Raw genomic sequence first — 20,091 nt, forward strand, 5'->3', positions numbered from 1 at the left:
GTAATATAACTGCGGGTACGGTGTCTCACCGGTGAAGTATTAACCTCTGGTGCTAGGGGTCACTTGTTCCATCCAAGGTCATGGGTGTTTGTGGTGGGTAGCATCGTGTCCATGAGTTTTCTCGGGTTTTTCCTGTTTCCTCCCAGCCTACCAATTGTTTCATAATCACTTGTTCTCGTTAATCATCCGTCTCTTTTAGCCTAAAGGGCATAAACATCGGACGTTAAACGGGAAACGATTATTTCCTAATATTACCCTCGTAATATAATATAATAAATCTGTTAGTATCAGTTATTAAATCGATGATTTATTGTGTAGAGTTAGCATACTACCATTAATGAAATTACGATATTTAGCTTTGTCCTTCCTGAAAATTGAAAATGGAAAGTCTCGTGTCTATTTATTCAGTCAAGAATTTGGTCATCAGATTTTTAACGAAATATGATAAGAGAATGTTACGCAAACGATAGTAATAGTTTCATGCGGAAAAGCTAACAAAAACGGATTGAAAATATCTCAGTAAACTCATGTATTTATTTATTTATTTTTTTAAATACATAATATTGAAGTATATTTTTCAAAGTTGAGTGGCGTGAGTACACATCCCATTCCTCGTCTATATCAGCGCAAACATAGGAAAGATCCTAAAACATCAAAGACAATTTACATCATGTTTCATGAAAATAGGAAATTTTATACGAGAAATTACCGTGAAACATATTTTTGTAAGTGGAGGATAGGAAAGGGAATGAAGAAAGCTTGATGAAGGAGTATTTTTATAAGTAACTCTATGGCCCATGGAATCCGGAGATCCAATGCTTCGTTAACGAAAGCTCTCTGTTAACTTCTGTCCGTAGCCAACTGGATCCAGTTTCTACCTCGTATTCGTATTTCTGCGAGATCCATCTTAATATTTTCCTCCCATCTGTGCATAAGTCTTTCTAATAGTTGTTTTCGCAATGGATTTCCAGTTTCAACTTTGAAAACGTTCCTGTTTTATTCCATTCTGGCTACACTGACCTACCCACCTAAACTTCCTAGACTTAATGACCCTAACAATGTTAGGTAAATGGTATAAATTATGCAGTTCCTTGTTATGAAGTTTGAGCCATTGCCCATTCCCGTTTCTCTTGGGTCCGAATATTTATCTCAGGATTTTGACTTCAAATACCTTCAACCTTCTCCCAAATTATGCAACCATGTTTCGCAACCATACGGCACAACAGGTATAATTATCGTTTTATGTATTTTAAACGCGAAATTCTTCGACAGAATTCGCGAAAACGAAAGATTTTAGACTAAATAATAACACGAATTCCCTGCTTTCAGACGACATTAAATTTTTTGATGAATATGGTTTCGGTCTGTTAACGTTGATCTTAGATATTTTAAATTTATCTACTTTATCAAAAATAATTTTATACCGGCAAGATAGTATTTTTACTTTTTAAAATGCTCTATGAATCCATAACCTTACACCTTCTTTCTTCAAGCTACTAAATTTTTATAATAAGGTATAAAATGTTGTAAGGAATTCTTATTTCCTAGCTATATCCAAACTCATCATGGAGGAGTAATCAATACACAGAAAGTTTTCAAAATTTATTCAAGAATAAATGAACTACATATGTTGAAATTACTGTTTAAATAGTAATAATAATAAAATCAACCAAATTGAAAGTGATCTTGAAAACAATCGTTTCTTTTTGTAAGTGCTGAAATACTGTGACGTTTTTTCAATAAATTAACAGAGAAATGTTTTTGATATTTCAGTACTTTGTATATGTATGTTATCTATTTTGTTCTTTCAGAGATACTACCTCCAAAGAGTAGTAAACAAGAAGCAGAGATTGATACAAAGCTTTCGACTCCTACTCTTGTGGTGTTTGGTGTGTTTTTGGCAATATTTGTGGCTTCATTTGTTATTATTCTTTATGTGAGGAGAAGATGTAAACCAGACAAGATTGGTATACCGATTGATTGTACGTAAGATTTTATTTTATTTTATTTATTATTTTTTTTTAAATGTTACAACAATTAGTGTTGCCGAAATTCGGCAGAGGAAAGACGATTAGATGTAAATTTCGGTCAGATTAGAGATATTACATGAATCCAAATTTTTCTATAGTTTTCGGATGTAACTAGCACCTCATAATTAGGTTGTGTTTTCAGTTTTTTAAAGGTTGTATCGGGTCATCTCATAAATACTGTTTTCTCAGTTGCATGAATTAACAGTCGGAGGAGAAACGTATGAACTGCCTGCAACTTGGTATAAAAGCAGGTAGTGCATTTATCATCATCATCATCTTAGTAACGGGGCGTTTACACTTAGTCGATTTGCGTTCGATTCAGTTGAATTGACGTCACTTTCAACTTAATCGACCGTGTAAACAGGACTTCAACTTAATCGCTTGTTGATCGAAAGCGACTAATCGACTAGCAACTGAATTGAAAGACGTTCTTTTTTCTGTGGTCGATTCTATTTTCTTCTGCTATAACACCGCAAATTGTACCAATTACTTTTTGCTTGGACATCTTTAAAATTGCCAGTCGATTTCGAATCGACCAGAGGAGAGCGAGTCTACAAGGAGCATTGAATTTCGGTTGAAACAATTGAACACATCCATCGATCTCATTCGGTCTAGTTGCTTCGATTTAGTCGCAAATGCAGCGAGTCGATTTAGCCGTGTGACTAAATCGACCAAATGTAAACGCCCCATTAGGGGGACAGGGTGTCTCAATACTAGAGCGCTTACCTCTGCTGCGTGGGGTCCCTGGTTCGATCTCCAGCTAAGTAAATTTGTGGTGGACAACATCGTGTCCGTGGGTTTTCTCGGGTACTCCCGTTTTCTCCCACATTCTCATTCCACTAATTCTTCCATCATCATTCACATGTCTTAATCATCCGTCTCCCTTAGCTTAAAGGCCGTAATCGTGGGACGTTAAACTGAAAGATTTCATTTCATTTTATTTCGTCTTCTTAGCTCAAGTTTCGAAGAGTGCAATACAATTGGAACAATTATTGTTTCAGAGTTATAATGGAGTGACAAAGGAGCATATTTTGCTTTATGATTTCAGTAAAGTTCACAACGCAACGGAAAGTGCAAGAAATATTCATCAGTATTGAAATTCCGAGCCGAAATTACAGCCTAGAAGACGAGCCTCTTCTGTGAAAATTTATGGAATTCGACGAGGATGCCCTGAAAACCCTGGTGGAACAAAATTCCATCGTAATTGTTGAGGACCTAGCCGAGAAGCTTGCATTTGGTCATTCAGCAATTCATTGACACCTGCGTGCAATCGGAAAAATCAGCAAATTTTGGGTCATTGGGTTCCTCACAAACTTTCGGAGTCTAATCGCAAGCAGAGAGTGAATGTGTATTCTTTAGAGTTACCCCTCAGGAATGAATCCTTTTTTTCTGAATCAAATAGTGACTGGTGACGAGAAATGGATTCTCTATAAAAATGTCAAGCGCCGAAGACAGTAAAAAGGGAAAGGAGAAAAACCACCAGTCCTGGCTAAAGAAGATCTTCATCCCCGCATTATTTTTAGTTTACAGGCGAAAGGTAATCTTTCAACAGAGCAATGCTTGAACTCACACAGCGAGAATAACATTGCAAATGCTGGAGGAGTTTGAACTGAAAACATCCTATCCACCATATTAAATTCGACATTGCCACTTAATCATGAGACAATGTTTGATCAGCTGATTAATGATCTAATTATAATTTATTTCACAGTCTTCAAAATAATTTGGGCGGACTTCTATAGACGGGATCAGAACGGTATTGGAGAAATATTTTACGTCACGGGCAAGTGAATTTGGGAAATAGTAATGAAGTATATGTAGTAAAAAGGGCTCCCGTGGCAGGTTTAGTGCAGAAATGTTGATGGTAGTTTTACTTCATCGTTAACATTGTCTACATGAATAATTTCCATGATGACACTTCATATTCTGATGCAAGTAGCGTTGGTGACGTTAGCAAGATGGCCACCTTTAAAAACTAGGTCACGTATTTTTTATCCGATTTTGATGGAACATGGCTCATTTAAAAGATCTTGCTAAGACGAGACGCCATTTTCGTAGTTGGATATATATTTCATTGGAAAACAGTTGATTTTCATCCGATTGTCATGCGCTTGACATCATATAAAAGCTAATTCTTAGCAGAAGGAAAATGTTTATTTAAAATATTGTGATAAAATCAATAATTTTCGAGCAACATAAAGGGATTTTTTAAATCTTTGAACATTACATTTATAAGCATTTCTGTTGTTATTCTATCCCTGAATTTGAGTAATTGCACGTTGTCATGAAAACTATTAGGACATTGTAAGAAACTATTCCTGTGCGAAATGTCTTCCATGCCGTACACGATATTTTCAATTGTAACAAAGTTCTTCGCTTCCTTCGGACTCGCACATTTCAGTACATGGTAGATTGTATGCCCAATATTTACATGATGGACTACACATAGTCTTCCGGCACCAACATCTAAACAATTACAAGCTTGTTGATGTAAGTGACCCAAATTCAAGATCAGAGTAAATTGCATTAAAATTTGTAAAATCATCCCTAAAATTAAATTAAATTTACAAAAAAATCGGAATTTCGAGAGGGGGGGGGGGTGAAGTTCCGGTTCTCCATGACATACCTCCTGCGTACGTCCTTGATTGTCCGTACGTGAAGAAACTGTATACTGTACTTGCAGTCTGTTTCTGTCTTGATGATAAATATTATAGGTAACAATACGGTAGAGAAGTTTTGAGAACGGTCAAGATAAAGTGCGATTAGATTCTGTATTCTAGTTACATCACGTGTATTTGATTTTACTACCTGAAATCTTTGGAAAGTCATAAAATCGTCCTTTAGAATAACCCCCTTCCATATCATTTAGTTATTGACTTCAATAAAAGATCTTAATAAGCATCCCCACTTTAGTCATGGTAGTCATATAATCCAACCTCTTTCTTCGGTAAATCAATTGTTAGCTTGAAAACAAATTGTGCTTATGCCACCGTTGACTTATTCCATAAACTTCCGTAACATGTATTCAGCGTATTTATTCAGACAACATAACAATTCAGTTAGACTTATACACACTACCCTATTTCTACTAGCTATTGCAACATTCACATTCTAGTTACTTCTAAATCTTAAGATTGAAGTTGTCGATTTTTTCTGCATTTACAAACTGCATTAAATTTGAAATGCTTTTAGGGGGACATGGCTCAGTGGTAGAGTGCTCACTTCTGATACAAAGGATTCCTGGCCCGATCCCCGGCCATGCAAGCGTGTGATGAACAACATTTATCCGTGTTCTTTCGCGGGGCTCTCTAACTTCTTCCCACATTTTCATTCTACCAGTTCTTTCATAATCATTCACTTTCATTAATCATCCGTCCTCCGTACCGTATAGAACATAACCGAGGACTAAAACTAGAAATTTCATTTCATTTCATTTGAAATGCTGTAATAATGAAGAGTTTTCTTCCAGTCCTTTTTTTTTTGTTATCGATTTTGAAAATGATGGGAAAGGAAAGAACAATATAAAAATGTAGTTCTGTTGTATTTAAGAAGCATTATGAACCAAAGAAGTTTAATTTGACCCTTCGTGTATTATTACACACAATGATAAAACAGTATTATAAAGAAAATATACTTCTCGTGACCAATTTCGTTATTATTTGAATTAATAACAGCATTCATTTTGTTACTATTTAATAGTGAGGTACATAGGTGATGCTTGTGTTTCTATAATGACTAAATATAAACAGTATTTTAGACATTCAATTGACCATACTGTTTCATAGTGCTTCCCAAGAATTGATCTTTGTTTTTCCGTTATTTTAAAGATTGAAGAAGAAATATAAGGCAAATCCACGAAAAATTTCTCCTTAGAATAATAATAAGTGTTTCGTTAAGGTATATGTTTCAATGTTTTATATTTTTTATTTTTAATTACTAAAAGACGGAAGTTTGCTTAACTGAGTAGCGCGTCTGGCGTTTGTAAAAGCTGCGATGTTGTATTAACTTTATTCCTGTCAGAGTTAAAATATGAGTATTAACAATGATGGCAGGCACCGTTTATTCAGTGCATAGTATTCCGTAGTTAAGTTTTCCTATCTCAGAAGCGTACATATATACAAATCTATTTGTTTTTGACTTGAAGTGTTGAAGACCTCTTTTTCTGGCATACCAGATTTTATTTTATTTTATTTTATTTTAGCCTTCCTTTCAGCAGTGAGGCTATATGAGATGTGAATCTACAGCTTAACGTGGGATCCGAACCACAGGAGCTCCCACCGGTAATCGAACCGGTTCTCCTACGCCAAAAGCGCATACACTAACCGTGTATCCCTGAGGGAGATCGAAAAGAAATACGGAATAACATAGCCCATAGCGAGACACTTTTTTAACTATTATAAAATTATTTTTTTTTTAAGTTGGTCACTAAAATTACTTTTTTTCAAATTTGTCACTAAAAGTTGCTTTTTTGGGAAGTGACTTTTTCGTGTGATTTATGTTTTGCATTAACAGTTTTCTAAGAAAAATATAAAAATAAATGGAAAAAGGCAGAAACTTGTTACTCATTACTCTTCTGAAAGCTTCAGTACTTGCTGCCACATGTGAAACAGTCAGCTTTATTCTCACTTCAGCTTTTATTCTTTCTAAAGCACAGTGGATGGTTGTTGGATGCTTAAGCTCTCAAGGTGGGGTTGAGAACCCTTCTGTGTCTACTCTTTCTTCTATCATAATAGTCTTTTAGTTTTCTCTCGTAATAGTTAATGCTCCGTTCAACGTTGTGTGTGTTTGTGTGGTTCATCATGTTCGTCTTGCTTCTTGTATTCTTCTTAAGCGTAGATCGTGAATTTGAATATTTCATGGCTTTGAGAACTCTCAGTGCTAAGTTAAATATAATGTCTGGGACGAAGAAATTCGGAAATAGGCCAGAACTGGTTCCACTTACTTAGAAACTTCTTACATCTGCTAAGTTTGCTTACAGTAACTACAAAGCATACTTAGAAAACCTAAGAAAGGAGGAAGAAAAAAAAAAAAATGAAACAACAACAAAGAGAGAGGTGATGGAGAAAATTACAAAGGAAAAAAGGGGCATGATGAGATTTTGGTCACTTTTTCGTGTGCTTTTGGTCACTTCTCAACTATTTACAAGAGACCAGACCACTATGTCCTGGAATAAGAATCAGTTCAAAAAATAATTCCGAAATAATAACATGCTCGTCAAAATTGACAGAAATAAAGTCAACGAAATATCTCAGATTTTTCAAAATCCACGACGCTCCACTCAGCTAAACATAATTTTACATTAAAAGTATGTTCGTATTTTGACATACTAGCGATTACGTTTTAAAAGAAGTGGATAAAGCTGATTTAAGTTTAAAAGCATATATGTTTAAATATCGTGTAGGCACACCGTATTGAATAAACTAAACAAATACATTTCAGGCAGCTTCGAGTTTCATTATCACGGTTAAAAGGCAAATATAACACAGATAATTAGAAAAATTGCTCTTATCTTCCATCCCGAACTTTAGAACCACAACAGAACAGTGTTGTGGAACATCTCTGGACACTTTCTCTGTGGATCTTCTGTTACCAACCCGCTTTATGGAACGTGGTTATAGGTTCTGTGTATTCGTAAATACCCATACTTCAATGTAAGAATCTCTGTAGGGTTCAGAACACACTATTTGAAAATTATTTTGGTTAAAAATGTATTTATTGGATCACATGGAAAGTAGTTATAATCCAGAAGTGTGTTGCAGATCTGCAATTAGGCATTGTCTTCAGTATTAGCAATAATTATGAAATGTCAAAATGTGATGCAGTGATTACTTCATCAGCATATTTTCAAGGTGATCCAATGTTTATATCTTCAGCCAAAATAATTTTCAGGTGTTTGGATTGAACCAACTTTCTCTTTACAAAGGCTTTTACATTGAAGCCTGCGTTTATCGGATAGACAGAACATATTACTTGTTCTAGCGGGCACTGTAGTAATGGAAGATGTACTGAGAAAGAATTCAGGTATGTCCTGAAACAGAATGCTGTTACGATTCTGAAGTTCGGAATACAAGGTAGAAGGATTTTTTAAAAATAATACAGGTAGTGGACATTGCAACTGAAACACATGGACAAATAGTAGGATGTTAGCGGGGCTCACCAGAGTTTACATCGTACCTTTGATCTATAAGTCACTCGTGCAGGTCCTTGGTAGTCACTCCAGTAGAAGAGGTCCGTCAGTGAACATCAAATCGTGTTTGTAGAGCGATATAGTGAAGGACATATCGGACTTCAGAAGAGGCCAGATCGTAGGACCGCATCTAGCAAGTGTATCTGTGTTCAAAACTTTGGGACGTCTCATGAGCTACGGTATCCAGGATGATGTATGCATATAAACAGGAAGAATGAATCACATCCAGGAGGAGCAACTGCAGGAGAAAACGGAAGTTATCTAAAAGGAAATCAGGATATTGATCAATATTGTTGCACGAAAACGGTAAACCACCCCATCGGCAATCACCCAGAAGTGAATACATCCCTCATAGAACCTGTGTGCACGAAAACAGTCCGTCGACACCTGCATAAGGCCAACATCCATTTCAGAGTTGCGATACCGAAGCCTTTCATCAGCAGCACAAATGCTGCAAAGCGGGTTCAGTTATATCGAAGCATAAAACTTGGACTTCCTATGACCTAAAACGTGTCATATTCTCAGATAAGTCCAGTTCTATTGTTTTCCGAACAACAGGGAGTGTTCATCTGAAGAAGCCCCTCTGGTGCATACAACCAAAACTGCTTAATACCCACAGTCAAACATGGAGGCAGATCCTGGTTTGGCGTGCGTAACTTCGGACCCTATAGTTGTTCTAGAGGATCGTATTACTGCCAAGGACTATAGGACCATTTTGGAGGACTATTTACACCCTATGGTTCGAACACTCTTCCCGGACGGTGGTGCAGTTTTCCAGGATGATAATTGCCCCATTGACACTGCTAAACTTGTTACAGAATGGTTTGATGAACATGACAGTGAGGTTGAACATTTGCCATGGCCCGTTCAATTGCCGGATCTCAACATTATTAAGCCTATATGGGGTTTGTTAGAGGTTGGAGTGAGGAAACGTTTCCCTCCACCACGTGCACGTGCTTAATTGCCACTGAGCTTCAAGAGGAATGGCTGAAAATCCCTCTGCAAAAAGGCAGGACCTCTATCAACCCTTGTCTGGTTGTTGCTGCTATACTGCCCGCCAAAGGCGCTCCAATATTTTATTTACAAATTATGGCTTTCTACCAGGTGTCACTACCTGTAGTTAGGCAGTGAACAGCTTAACACTGGTAAATTTACATTATAAAGATAAGGAAAGAATGACGCTAGAAGCGTTCTCATGCCATTTCTGCATGAGAACGCTTGCCAGAAGCGTGTATGTTAGTCAGTAATTGCGTTTTCACTTTTATTATGTAAGTGTACTTGTGTTTTGCTTGTCTTTTAATGCTGATAATGAGTTTGAATTATATCGATTAATCCGTTCAATATCGGAGTGCTCACAAGGCGAGTGAACCTTTTTATGCATGAAATTATCTCTATTGGTAAACTTTAATTATGCTTCTAATTGTTAAGAAATTTGAAATGTAATCAATTGTATAACGTTATAAGAAGTTTCAAGAGAAGAATCTATATTGCACAATAAATCTTCAATGATAAATCGGATTTCACTTATCTTACGGAATATCTTCTTAAGCCAAGTTTCGTACGTGAAAATTGTCTGAAGAAAGATTACTTGTTTTATGTAGATCAGTTCCTTTTCATTGTTTTGAAAATGTAGTCAGAAATAGAAATTAAAATGAATGTTTTTTCTTTTTAATATAGCTGTACATAGTGATACCGAAGAGTATACGGACGAACGATCGAAAGTGCTTTTACTATATTCACGTGACTGTGAAGAATTCATGACTCTGATGAAGATTTTCCGAGAAGTTATTAGAAAAGTGTGTGCATGTGAGGTAAGAAATAGAATTTTAAATTTTAAGGCGAGCTTTTGGTGTTGCTCAAATGGTGTGGCGAAACATTTTTAAGTACCGTATATAAAAGTAAAAAGTTATTTAAATTCATAGTAATAATAATACTAATAATAATAATGACAGTAACAGTTGGGGTTGTTATCTTTCCAAAGCAAACTGTAATCATATTTCATGCAGCTAATCGGGGCAGAAATGTACCAACAAACCTTTTTCCATTAACAATTTAATGTGTTTTTCTAGTGGAGAGAGAATCATATTTATGTAATTGAAATGAAATTAAATGTTTAACCTCCTACGATTATGTCCTTCCGATTAAGGCAGAAGGATGATTAAGGCAAGTGAATGATGCAAAAAATTGGTGGAATGAGAATGTGGGAGGAAACGGGAGTACCTCGAGAAAACCCACGGACAAAACGTTGTTCACCACAAATTTAATTGTCGGGGGATCGAACCAGCGACCTCACTCACCAGAGGTAATCACTCTTCCACTAAGCCACCGTGTCTCTCAATATTTATCTAATTAATAAAAGGAAAGTGAGACAGTTCAAAGTGTAGATGCCCAATATCATATAAAATTAATATATAATAAAATAATATGGTTAATTTAAATAGTTTATAGCCAACTTACGTGCCTATGTGTTACGTACCTAAGTACATGTAAATAAAGAAAATAGAAATAGTTAACGTATCTTAATATCTTAACACAATAAATATGAAAATCGGGACGTTTTAAAGTCCGGACGGAGCCACGTCCGGACGCGGGCACCTCCGAAATCGCGACAGGTAGTAACATTAGTAATAATAATAATAATAATAATAATAATAATAAAATGAATAAAAAATGGATCGCCACAGAATAAAATGGAAGAAATGATCAATGTTCTTAATTGTATCAATAGAACAAGCAGAATCGCCAAGTAATTGCACTGTCATCTTCTTTATTTATTCGCAGCGACTTGCACACATAATTAAGTCTACGATTATATTCTATCCAAAATATATAATTTAAAAAATATATATATAATTTAATTTAGATTCAGGAGAAATGACCTTTTAGAAGAAACAAATTTACTCTTTTTATAATAAAATAGATCTTAGTCTTTGCGAAACTAGTTTTTATTCAGTATTTCTTAACCGTTCAAAGTATGGAATATTTTGTACGAGTCTCACAATTCAGTTCTTTATCGTAATGGTAGTTTCTGTTATTAACTCCCAAATAACGTTTGTGTTCTTAAATAACACTTCAAAACAACATCAACTTCGAGTATTATATCGATAATGGTTTGGTTCAAGGCATTATAACTAGACATCGGATTTAAATGCACTTAAAATTCCTTAAATATGCATGCAAGTATGCTGTTAAATGTGTTAAAATATGCACTAATAAGGCAATAAAAGAGATCATTTTCAAACATGCAGCAAAGTTGTGACAAAGTTTGCACGTGAAATATAACGTTCGTAAGGATTTACTTGTTTGACTTACAGTACGTCACAAGACGCTTCTCTTCATTTTTTGAGGGGGCGCGGTGGCTCAGTGGTAGAGCGTTCACTTCCTGTGCTTCGGGTCCCTGGTTCGATCCCAGCTCGCGCCGTATGGAGTTTGTGGTGGACAAACACCATGCTCGTGGGTATTCTCGGGGTTCTTCCGTTTCCTCCCACTTTCTTCATTCCACCATTTCATTCATTATTCATCATCACCGTCTCCTTTAGCCTAACCGGCATGACCATGGGACGTAAAACTTAGATTTCATTTTATTTTTTGATATTTGTGACATTTGTAGCTAAGAAAAGGACCTGTTAATACCAATAGATGTAGTTTGGACAATATTTATAGAGAGGAGCAAGTTTAGTATCTATATTTCCTGACAAATTGAAATTTAATCCTTCAAACTGTTTTTCCATGCCTTCAGTTATTTTGTAGTCAGAGTTTCTGGTAATAGCATCCGTCAATTTCTTTTCCATGAGTGCCGGAATTTACCAGGAACTGGCTGTGCTGAACTTTATCAATTAGAGCTTAACATTCACTGAGCAGCATTTCTCGCTTCTCATGTTTCTGAATTGATGTCAACACGATATTACAGTGTCTTTATCATTATCAGATTTCTCTTAACGATTAACGATTTGGCAATTGTAGGCGTCTTTGATCTGCTGATCGATTCCTGACATTATTAACCCTCCATAAATTAGGCATTCTTCCATCATCCGATGGAAGGACGCGTACCTCGGAGTCGTTCTGTTTCATAGACATTGAAAATACAAACTAAAACTGGATTTATTCCTTACTATAAGCGTACATATGAAATAAAATAAAATCGTACAGAATATGCTCAATATGCTCTAAACTTTAAAATATTCATTCATATGCACTATAAAACTTCAAATTCTAGTTGTATTATTGTTGTTAGAAACCCCTACTAAGTTTAACAAAGATGCATGTAATCAAACAAAATATGCATTTGCATAAAGATCCGATGTCTAATTATAACTTAATAAATACACAAAGTATAATTACAAGTTATTAATAAAACCATGATGAGATTAAGGGATTTTAAATTCAATTCATGTAAAAGTCCACAGTTTTCCAAATTAAAGAAATCCTTTTTAATCCGTCCCTAAGCAGTTAAGTGCGCCGTTGAAAGATGAGAAGCACACCTTTCTATTTTTACTAATTAAAATTTCTACAGTTGCTGCTTCATTACAGGTGACTACGAAGTCATATGCTTTCGTGTATAACAATACAAGTACTTACAACTCCGATATTTGTGTACACTTGAGTGTTTGAACGCAAGATATATCGTTAATAGAGCGTTCACCTTGAATGTACAGGATCGATCGAGGGTCACGAATGAATGGATGATTACGGTTTAAAAGGAGTGTCAGCACATCGAGGCAGTTTGTTTCCGTCACAGATCAAGGGTCATGTGAGCGTTCTGGTTTGTAAACGTAGTGTCCTTTAGTATTTTCCAGTTTCTTCTCAGTAAGATAGATATTACAAGATCAATGAGCGTTCAGTTTATTTGTGCCGGAATAGTTACTTTTCACCCAAAAGTTTTTGAATTGCCTATAAAGTGGTTTCCGTAATACACGAGAGACAAGATCTGACAGAAACATTATCTCGTTGTATTAGTGTTTTTGCCTAAACGAGTACCCGTGCTGATTTGAATATGACTGTAAATACCTGATTAGCGAAGCAGAGGAATCGCTACAATAATTACTCTTTAACGTAAAGGTCGCTTAATTCGCAAACTGTTCTTGAATTGTATACAATAGCACTTGTAGCCTGGAAGTTTTATTTTCTATGACATGCATTCCAAATGATAATCAGTAAAGGGGCCGCGGTTGCTCAGTGGTAGAGCGTTCACCTTTGGTGCTTGGGGTCCCTGGTTCGATCCCAGCTCGCGCCGTGTGGACTTTGTGGTGGACAAACACCGTGGTCGTGGGTTTTCTCGGGGTTCTCCCGTTTCCTCCCACTTTCTTCATTCCACCATTTCACTCATTTCTCATTATCACCGTCTCCTTTAGCCTAACCGGCATAACCGTGGGACGTTAAACTCAAAGATAATCAGTAAAATAAATTGTTTATAGTTAAGTTTTCCACGTTCTGTAGGACACGATGATATTCCGTAAGCTGAAGAGAATGAGTTATAAATGAAATGAATGTCAACTGAACTGGTGAAACGAAAAGAGTAAACACCTATAAAGTACATAGACATTACGTTAGAAAGAATCTCACATGATTTGGGATTGAATTAGGGACCTTTCGCTATAGACCTAAACAAAACCATTGTTTTCCACGAATTTTACTTAAGATGAATAAGAATTTCTTTAGTATTGCATAAAAATTCTTTCTTTCTTTTTTTTTTTTCCTTTTTAAAGGAACTAGAGAAATGGTCTGCTGTACCTTAATTTTAATTAATTAATTAATTGATTAATTAAAGAAAGAAAGGAAAAAGAAAAAGAAGAAAAAGAAAGAAAAAGAAAGAGAAAGAAAGGAAAAAGAAAGAAAAAAATAAATAAGAAAGAGAAAGAAAGGAAAAAAGGAAAAAAACAAGAAAGAAACAAAGAAAGCAGTAAAAAGAAAGAGAAAAAGGAAGAAAGAAGAAAACGAGAACGAACGAACACCAATATTCGTCTCCAAATAATTATTTAATCATTTGGTACAGTTTGATCTCGTCTGCGCAGCTCTTTTTCAATCTATTAACAACAACACTTTTCCAGTAACACACACACACACACGCATATACAAGTTATTGTTGTTAATAGATTGAAAAAGAACTCCATGGAAGAAGTCGAAACGTACCAAATTACAATTAATTAATTGTTTGGGGGTTGGCAAGATGGCGTAGAATGTTCTACACAATGGAGCGTCATGCTCTTCAATTATTTCAATTTAAGTTTTCACAACAATTTCAATTTTGGACATAATTTAGTGTATTACAATTTTGATAGTGTTTTACATAATTTTTTGTATGTTCTACGCTTCTGCCTTCCTCTTTAATTCACAAACTAGTGTGGAAACAGAACTATTTGAAACAGGCCAATTCGTCCATTTTGGAACGGGCCATCTTCTACAATTATAATAACTACAAACAGATTTAAAACAATTCTAGTGAAGCAGTCAACTTGGCCTTAGTGCTGTGACTTTTTAATTATAAAATCTCCCGCGAGGGAGATGAATAGAATAGAATAGAATTAATTGTTTGAGAACGAATATTGTTTTTTTTTTTTCTCTTTGTTTAATTATCATAATATCTGTTCTTTCAAGCCCATTGAATACTAATGAAGTGTATTTATTATTATTTTACAGGTTTATGATTGTTTTGATTATTCATTATATACGAAGATCAGTTATATGGGTCCTGTTGTGTGGCTGCAGAGGTGTATTAGTGATCCCAAAGTGAAAATTGTGCTTGTGGCAACGAAGTTAGGTTACTCAAGACAGGAGACAGTCATTCAGTGTCAGAGATTGGAATTCTCTAAGCCTCATAGTTTCGAGGACCTTTTTACAGACGCCTTAAGGACATTAATGGGGGAAATGTACAACAGCGAGTATGACAGAATTTTTGTTGTTAGGTAAGTTAAAATTATAAAGAGTTTATTGTTATTTTCTAACCAGTTATATACCAATATTCTTCATGGCACCAAATAATCTCATTAAGTTGAACTCTAACTGTGTATTGAGCGAATTGTAAATTTCAAAGAAGTGTGACTGCAAATGTATGATATATCTGGGAAGCGGATTTGGACTAGTATATCGGCGAGGTAAGCCGAGGACCTGGGTTCGATTCCCGGCATTCATATTTCTTAAATTTTATTGGATTAGGATAATCAGAGGATATGGTGTATATGGATATCCAGAGTATATGGATTTCCAGAGGATTGTCACTTCACTAAAGCAACATACACATAATATAAAGCAGGTTCATGTAGTAGGTTCAGGAAAAAACAAACAAACACGAGAGATTGAAGGATTAGTTTTCTGGGTTTTCGACATTTGTGGTCATGTTAGTCCGACACGTATGAAAGATTACGTCCCTCGGCGATCACACTACCCGAGGAAAGGGAAGGAAGGAAGCGGCCTGGGACTTGTATGTTTGTATTTCCCCGCATTTGTTTGGTGTGAATGAGAAAAACCCAGGAAAACCTCACTCAGGACGGCTGGCTTGGAAAAGAGATTAAAGAATCATAAACTGACTTTAAATCTGAATTCTGGCAACATTGATAGAATTCGGCTACCTACCTCTGATGTGTATTTTGGTTCTGGCAATAATGACGGAGCATAAACAATACGCTTCTTTTAAACTCAACTCTTTCATTCTTCCACTGTGCTCTGCTCGTTCTTTCCAGTAGATGGTTTTTTTTTTTTTTTTTTTTTTTTTTTAAACGTTACACACATTTGGTTGTATGTATTCCTGTTTCCATGCCATATTTCTCTTATCCGTTTTTATCTTCGTTACCTTACTACTGAAAAAGGAACTATCTTATTGTTCCGATACATCTGGAGAATATTCAGTTTTCCCACGGGAGAATGAATATATTGGTAAATAACCAACTTTTTGTTAGTTATTTTTAATGTCCAGGATAAAGACTTACAGGTTCTAAATATTACAGGTTTAAAATATTATGTTTAGAACATATTGTTTGTACAGAAAATATGTATCTTTGTGTGTTGATACGAAAATTCATCTACATATGTGTTTCTTTATTATTACAGATTTCATGGTGTAACAGAGAAGAGATTTTTGTACAAACACATCACGCCATTATGTGAGTACGTCCTACCAAAGCATCTAGAAGAACTCTATACAAAGATATATCCAAAGTAAGTATTATTTTTTGTTTACTCAAATTTATAGTATACTTCCTTTGAGGCGCATGATTATAGGTTCGATTCGTCTGGAGTTGACACTGAATTTTCGATAATGGTTCAAAAGCATGGATCAGTTATCAATAATGTTAGGCTGAAAAGTAGAGAACACTGCACTAGAGAGGCGGAAATAACTACGTTCAAATCACATAGTATCTAATTCGTAACTTTCTGGTGGGCTACTGGATTTTCTGTTGCGTCAGGAAGATTAATTTAGTATTTTAAAATAATAATAATAATAATAATAATAATAATAATAATAATAATAATAATAATAATAATAATAATAATAATAATAATAATAATTATTATTATTATTATTATTATTATTATTATTATTATTATTATTATTATTATTATTATTATTATTATTATTATTATTATTATTATTTAATGAGGAAAGATTAGGTTGTGATTCAGCTCACCTATTTTTTTTTTAATGATATATACAGTGTGGCCACAAAGTCCCGTTATTCCTGAAACTAAGTAACCCAAACCACCAAACGTACGTAAATAACTACACGGAAAGAATTGAATGACATGAACAACAGTGCTTTCGAGAAGTTCTATTGAGATAGGAAACATTGTATCCAAAGGATCAGTCTGTCTATGTGTCATGCTCATGACAAAAGATAATACGCCGCCAGGTTCTGTGCGACACTTTGCGGAGTGTTGCAGGTGTAACTTGAGTGAAAGCTTGTATCATAGCTTCTACCACTTCGGCAGTGATATTGTAACAATTTTAACTGTCATTATTAGATGTTATCTGTTACGGTGTTACAGTATAAAATGTTACTCTGGGAAAGATATTAAAGTTGGTCTATATACTGGGTCTTTGAGAAAGAATGGTGTGGTTTCGTGTTGCTGCTCTGCAGGAGTTGCTTCTTGCGTGGTTGAATGATGCTCAGCTTTGTTTGGCAAATCAGATAATTTATTCAGTGAAAAAAAAAATGAAGTGCTATCAGAATCCACTACCTGTGGATAAAAGTAAGTTAAAGTACGTTTGTATGTTAGGCTGTTTCTGTGTGTACAACCATTCACAACATGACATACATCCAGGCGATAATAAATTTCACAGCAGACCCTGTCGAATATATCTGGCCTAACAGTACGAACTGCCTGGTTGATTTTCGCTTTCAGATGATTCACATTATCGATTTTAACACTGTACACAGTGTCTTTAATAAAACCCCACAAAAGAGTTCAGTAGTGAGAGATCTGGGTTCGTTGATGCAAGAAATGGATCCTGGACATCTTATCCATTGATTCCCAAAACGAACATTTGAGACACGTGAAAAAATATGCCTTGTAACGATAACTTGTAGAAATATGTATATGTTATTAAGGATAATGGTCTATATCTTATGATACCATTTCCTATGATCTGTATCGTATGGTATCATTTCCTTTTTTTGTGGTCCAGCATGTAGAAACTTGTTCTTTCTGGATAGTTCTATATAGTATTAGAGGAAGCCATAATGAATGTATGTAACTTCGTTTATAAAGGAGATTAATTGTAAAAATAATTAGTTAAGTGCAGAAAATCCACGAAAAAATATAGTAGTTCAAATAAATTGGATTTCTTGTGTTATCATTTGAACAGTTGGTATATGAATTATTGAAATATTTCCATAATTTCAATATAACGAACTGAGGACTATTATATAATCTAAAACGTCATAGCCTGACATGCCCAGCAGGGTCTGATATGAAATTGAGGATCATATGGATGTGTGTCGTGCTGTGAATGGTGCGCACGTAGAAACATCCTGACGTGCAACTGCTCTTTAACTTTTTTTCACAGCATGATGGAGTCTCGTAGCACTACATTTATATTTGTACTGAATAAACTATTTGAGTTGCTAAACAAAGCAGTGCATCATTCAGCCACCCAAGTATCAGCACTCTCCACGACAGCCGTACCCCCTCCCATTCTTGCTCGAAGATCCTTATTTTACTTATATTTATAATTTTTCCTTGGCTTGTATAGATGTCGCTAAGTTGATTGCTAACTTGGAAGGGTGAACTATTTTCGAGTATACTTTTCAAAATAATATAAGATCGAAAAGGAACGCGTAAATGAAGAAAGCTCTCCGATAAATACTCATTACCGATCATAATGCGAATATTGACACTTTTGAGATGGACACGTTGCTAAAATGAATTATGTCTGTAGGGCGGGTAGTGTATTAATCGGAAGAGTCTGCAGGAAAATTCTTTTTGGTAAACAGAGAAGATAATGAGACATTATCAGTGTTGGCGTGCACTGTAGATGCCTGCTAAAGATTTTTGTGGGGGGAGGGGGAATTTGAGTCCGAATTCATACGAGTAATTCTAGAGCCTCATTTTTTTTTTTAAAAAAAAAAAAGTGGATTATACTGAAACATAATTACAGAATTCAAGCCTTATCTCGTATTCAATGCTAAGCAGCTGGCTCTATTAGTAAGTTTCAAAGAAAATACAAACTATGTTTCATGAAAATCATGTAGGTTAATTTAAAGACCTCGGAAAACCAGGAAAGATATCGCTAAACATGTATATTTTTTAAGATGGAATGAATTCATACTCATGCCACTGGATCATTTCAACTTCCCGTGCTCGTGGGTTTTCTCGGGGTTCTCCCGTTTCCTCCCACTTTCTTCATTCCACCATTTCACTCATCTCTCATCATCACCGTCTCCTTTAGCCTAACCGGCATAACCGTGGGACGTAAAACTCAAAGATTTCATTTCATTTTTCATTTCAACTTCAGGCCGGAGGCACCATTGAGAATCCTCAGAGAAAGCACACACCTATTTTCGCGAAAAGAATCATAACTTTAGGAACATTTTAGTTTCACATTTTAAAGATCGGTTTAATTTACTCAATTGCCTCACTAATTGCACCGTCACGCAATAGGGTTTATTCTGAAGTCTAAAAAAAAACATATATATTAAAACGTAAATGGTTGAGTATGTAACTATTTTAAAAGAGTAAATAAATAAATAAAATTAAATTAAACTCGTGGCGAAACAGTCCTAATGGGACCAGGGTCTACCGGCCGACTTGTGGCGCTCATGCCTTTGGGATTGTGTGTGGTCAGCTCATCAGCTTCCCTCGCCGTTAATGGTGACCGACCAGAGTTCGCCACTTCTTCCTTTCAGGTAGCTCTGCAGTTGTCCTCATGATGCTGAATCAACGTCTTAATGCCAACACCATCTAGTGAATACGAACCGGTCACCCATCTTTCCATTGACCAGACCAGGTACTGCTTACCTTCGCTGATTTACGAGAAGAATATAAACTTTAGGATACACTAAAATTCAGGTTCTTTGACAGTTAACATTAAGTGTGTGAAAGCTGAACTGCCGAAAAAGAAAAAAGAAAAAAAAAATTGGTTACTTACTAATGAATCCTCCCTTGGAAAGCCTAAGCACTTTTTAGACGTTTCGGAACTCACAACTGGTTCCATCCTCAGTGACAAGGTGAAAGGGATTAATACGGATAGGAGATAAAAGCGCTTTACTCGTTCATCTCAGGATCGACTCTTTATATTACATTTACTTATTTAGTAGTATGTATTCCTTGTTTACACCTTCTATCTCCTATCCTCTCAGATAATTGTAATGCCGAAAACAATCTTTTGCCATACTCATTTTTTGTTTTGATGTAGTAATATAAATCATAATTTCGTGTTTT

At 35.4% G+C, this 20,091-nt stretch overlaps 1 protein-coding gene across 1 annotated transcript in view; it reads left to right on the forward strand.

Annotated features, from left to right (window-relative positions):
- Window positions 1–20,091, forward strand: part of LOC145685966 (uncharacterized) — an 81,597-nt gene that overhangs the window by 48,945 nt on the left and 12,561 nt on the right. Inside the window, exons 10-13 of the mRNA XM_081758759.1 lie at window positions 1,812–1,982; window positions 9,895–10,028; window positions 14,854–15,119; window positions 16,261–16,368. Coding sequence (XP_081614885.1) covers window positions 1,812–1,982; window positions 9,895–10,028; window positions 14,854–15,119; window positions 16,261–16,368 — 679 coding nt within the window. The remainder of the gene's footprint in view (window positions 1–1,811; window positions 1,983–9,894; window positions 10,029–14,853; window positions 15,120–16,260; window positions 16,369–20,091) is intronic.

Source organism: Thermobia domestica, chromosome 5, assembly GCF_964235325.1.
Source record: "Thermobia domestica chromosome 5, izTheDome1.hap1.1, whole genome shotgun sequence".
Classification (NCBI taxonomy): domain Eukaryota; kingdom Metazoa; phylum Arthropoda; class Insecta; order Zygentoma; family Lepismatidae; genus Thermobia; species Thermobia domestica.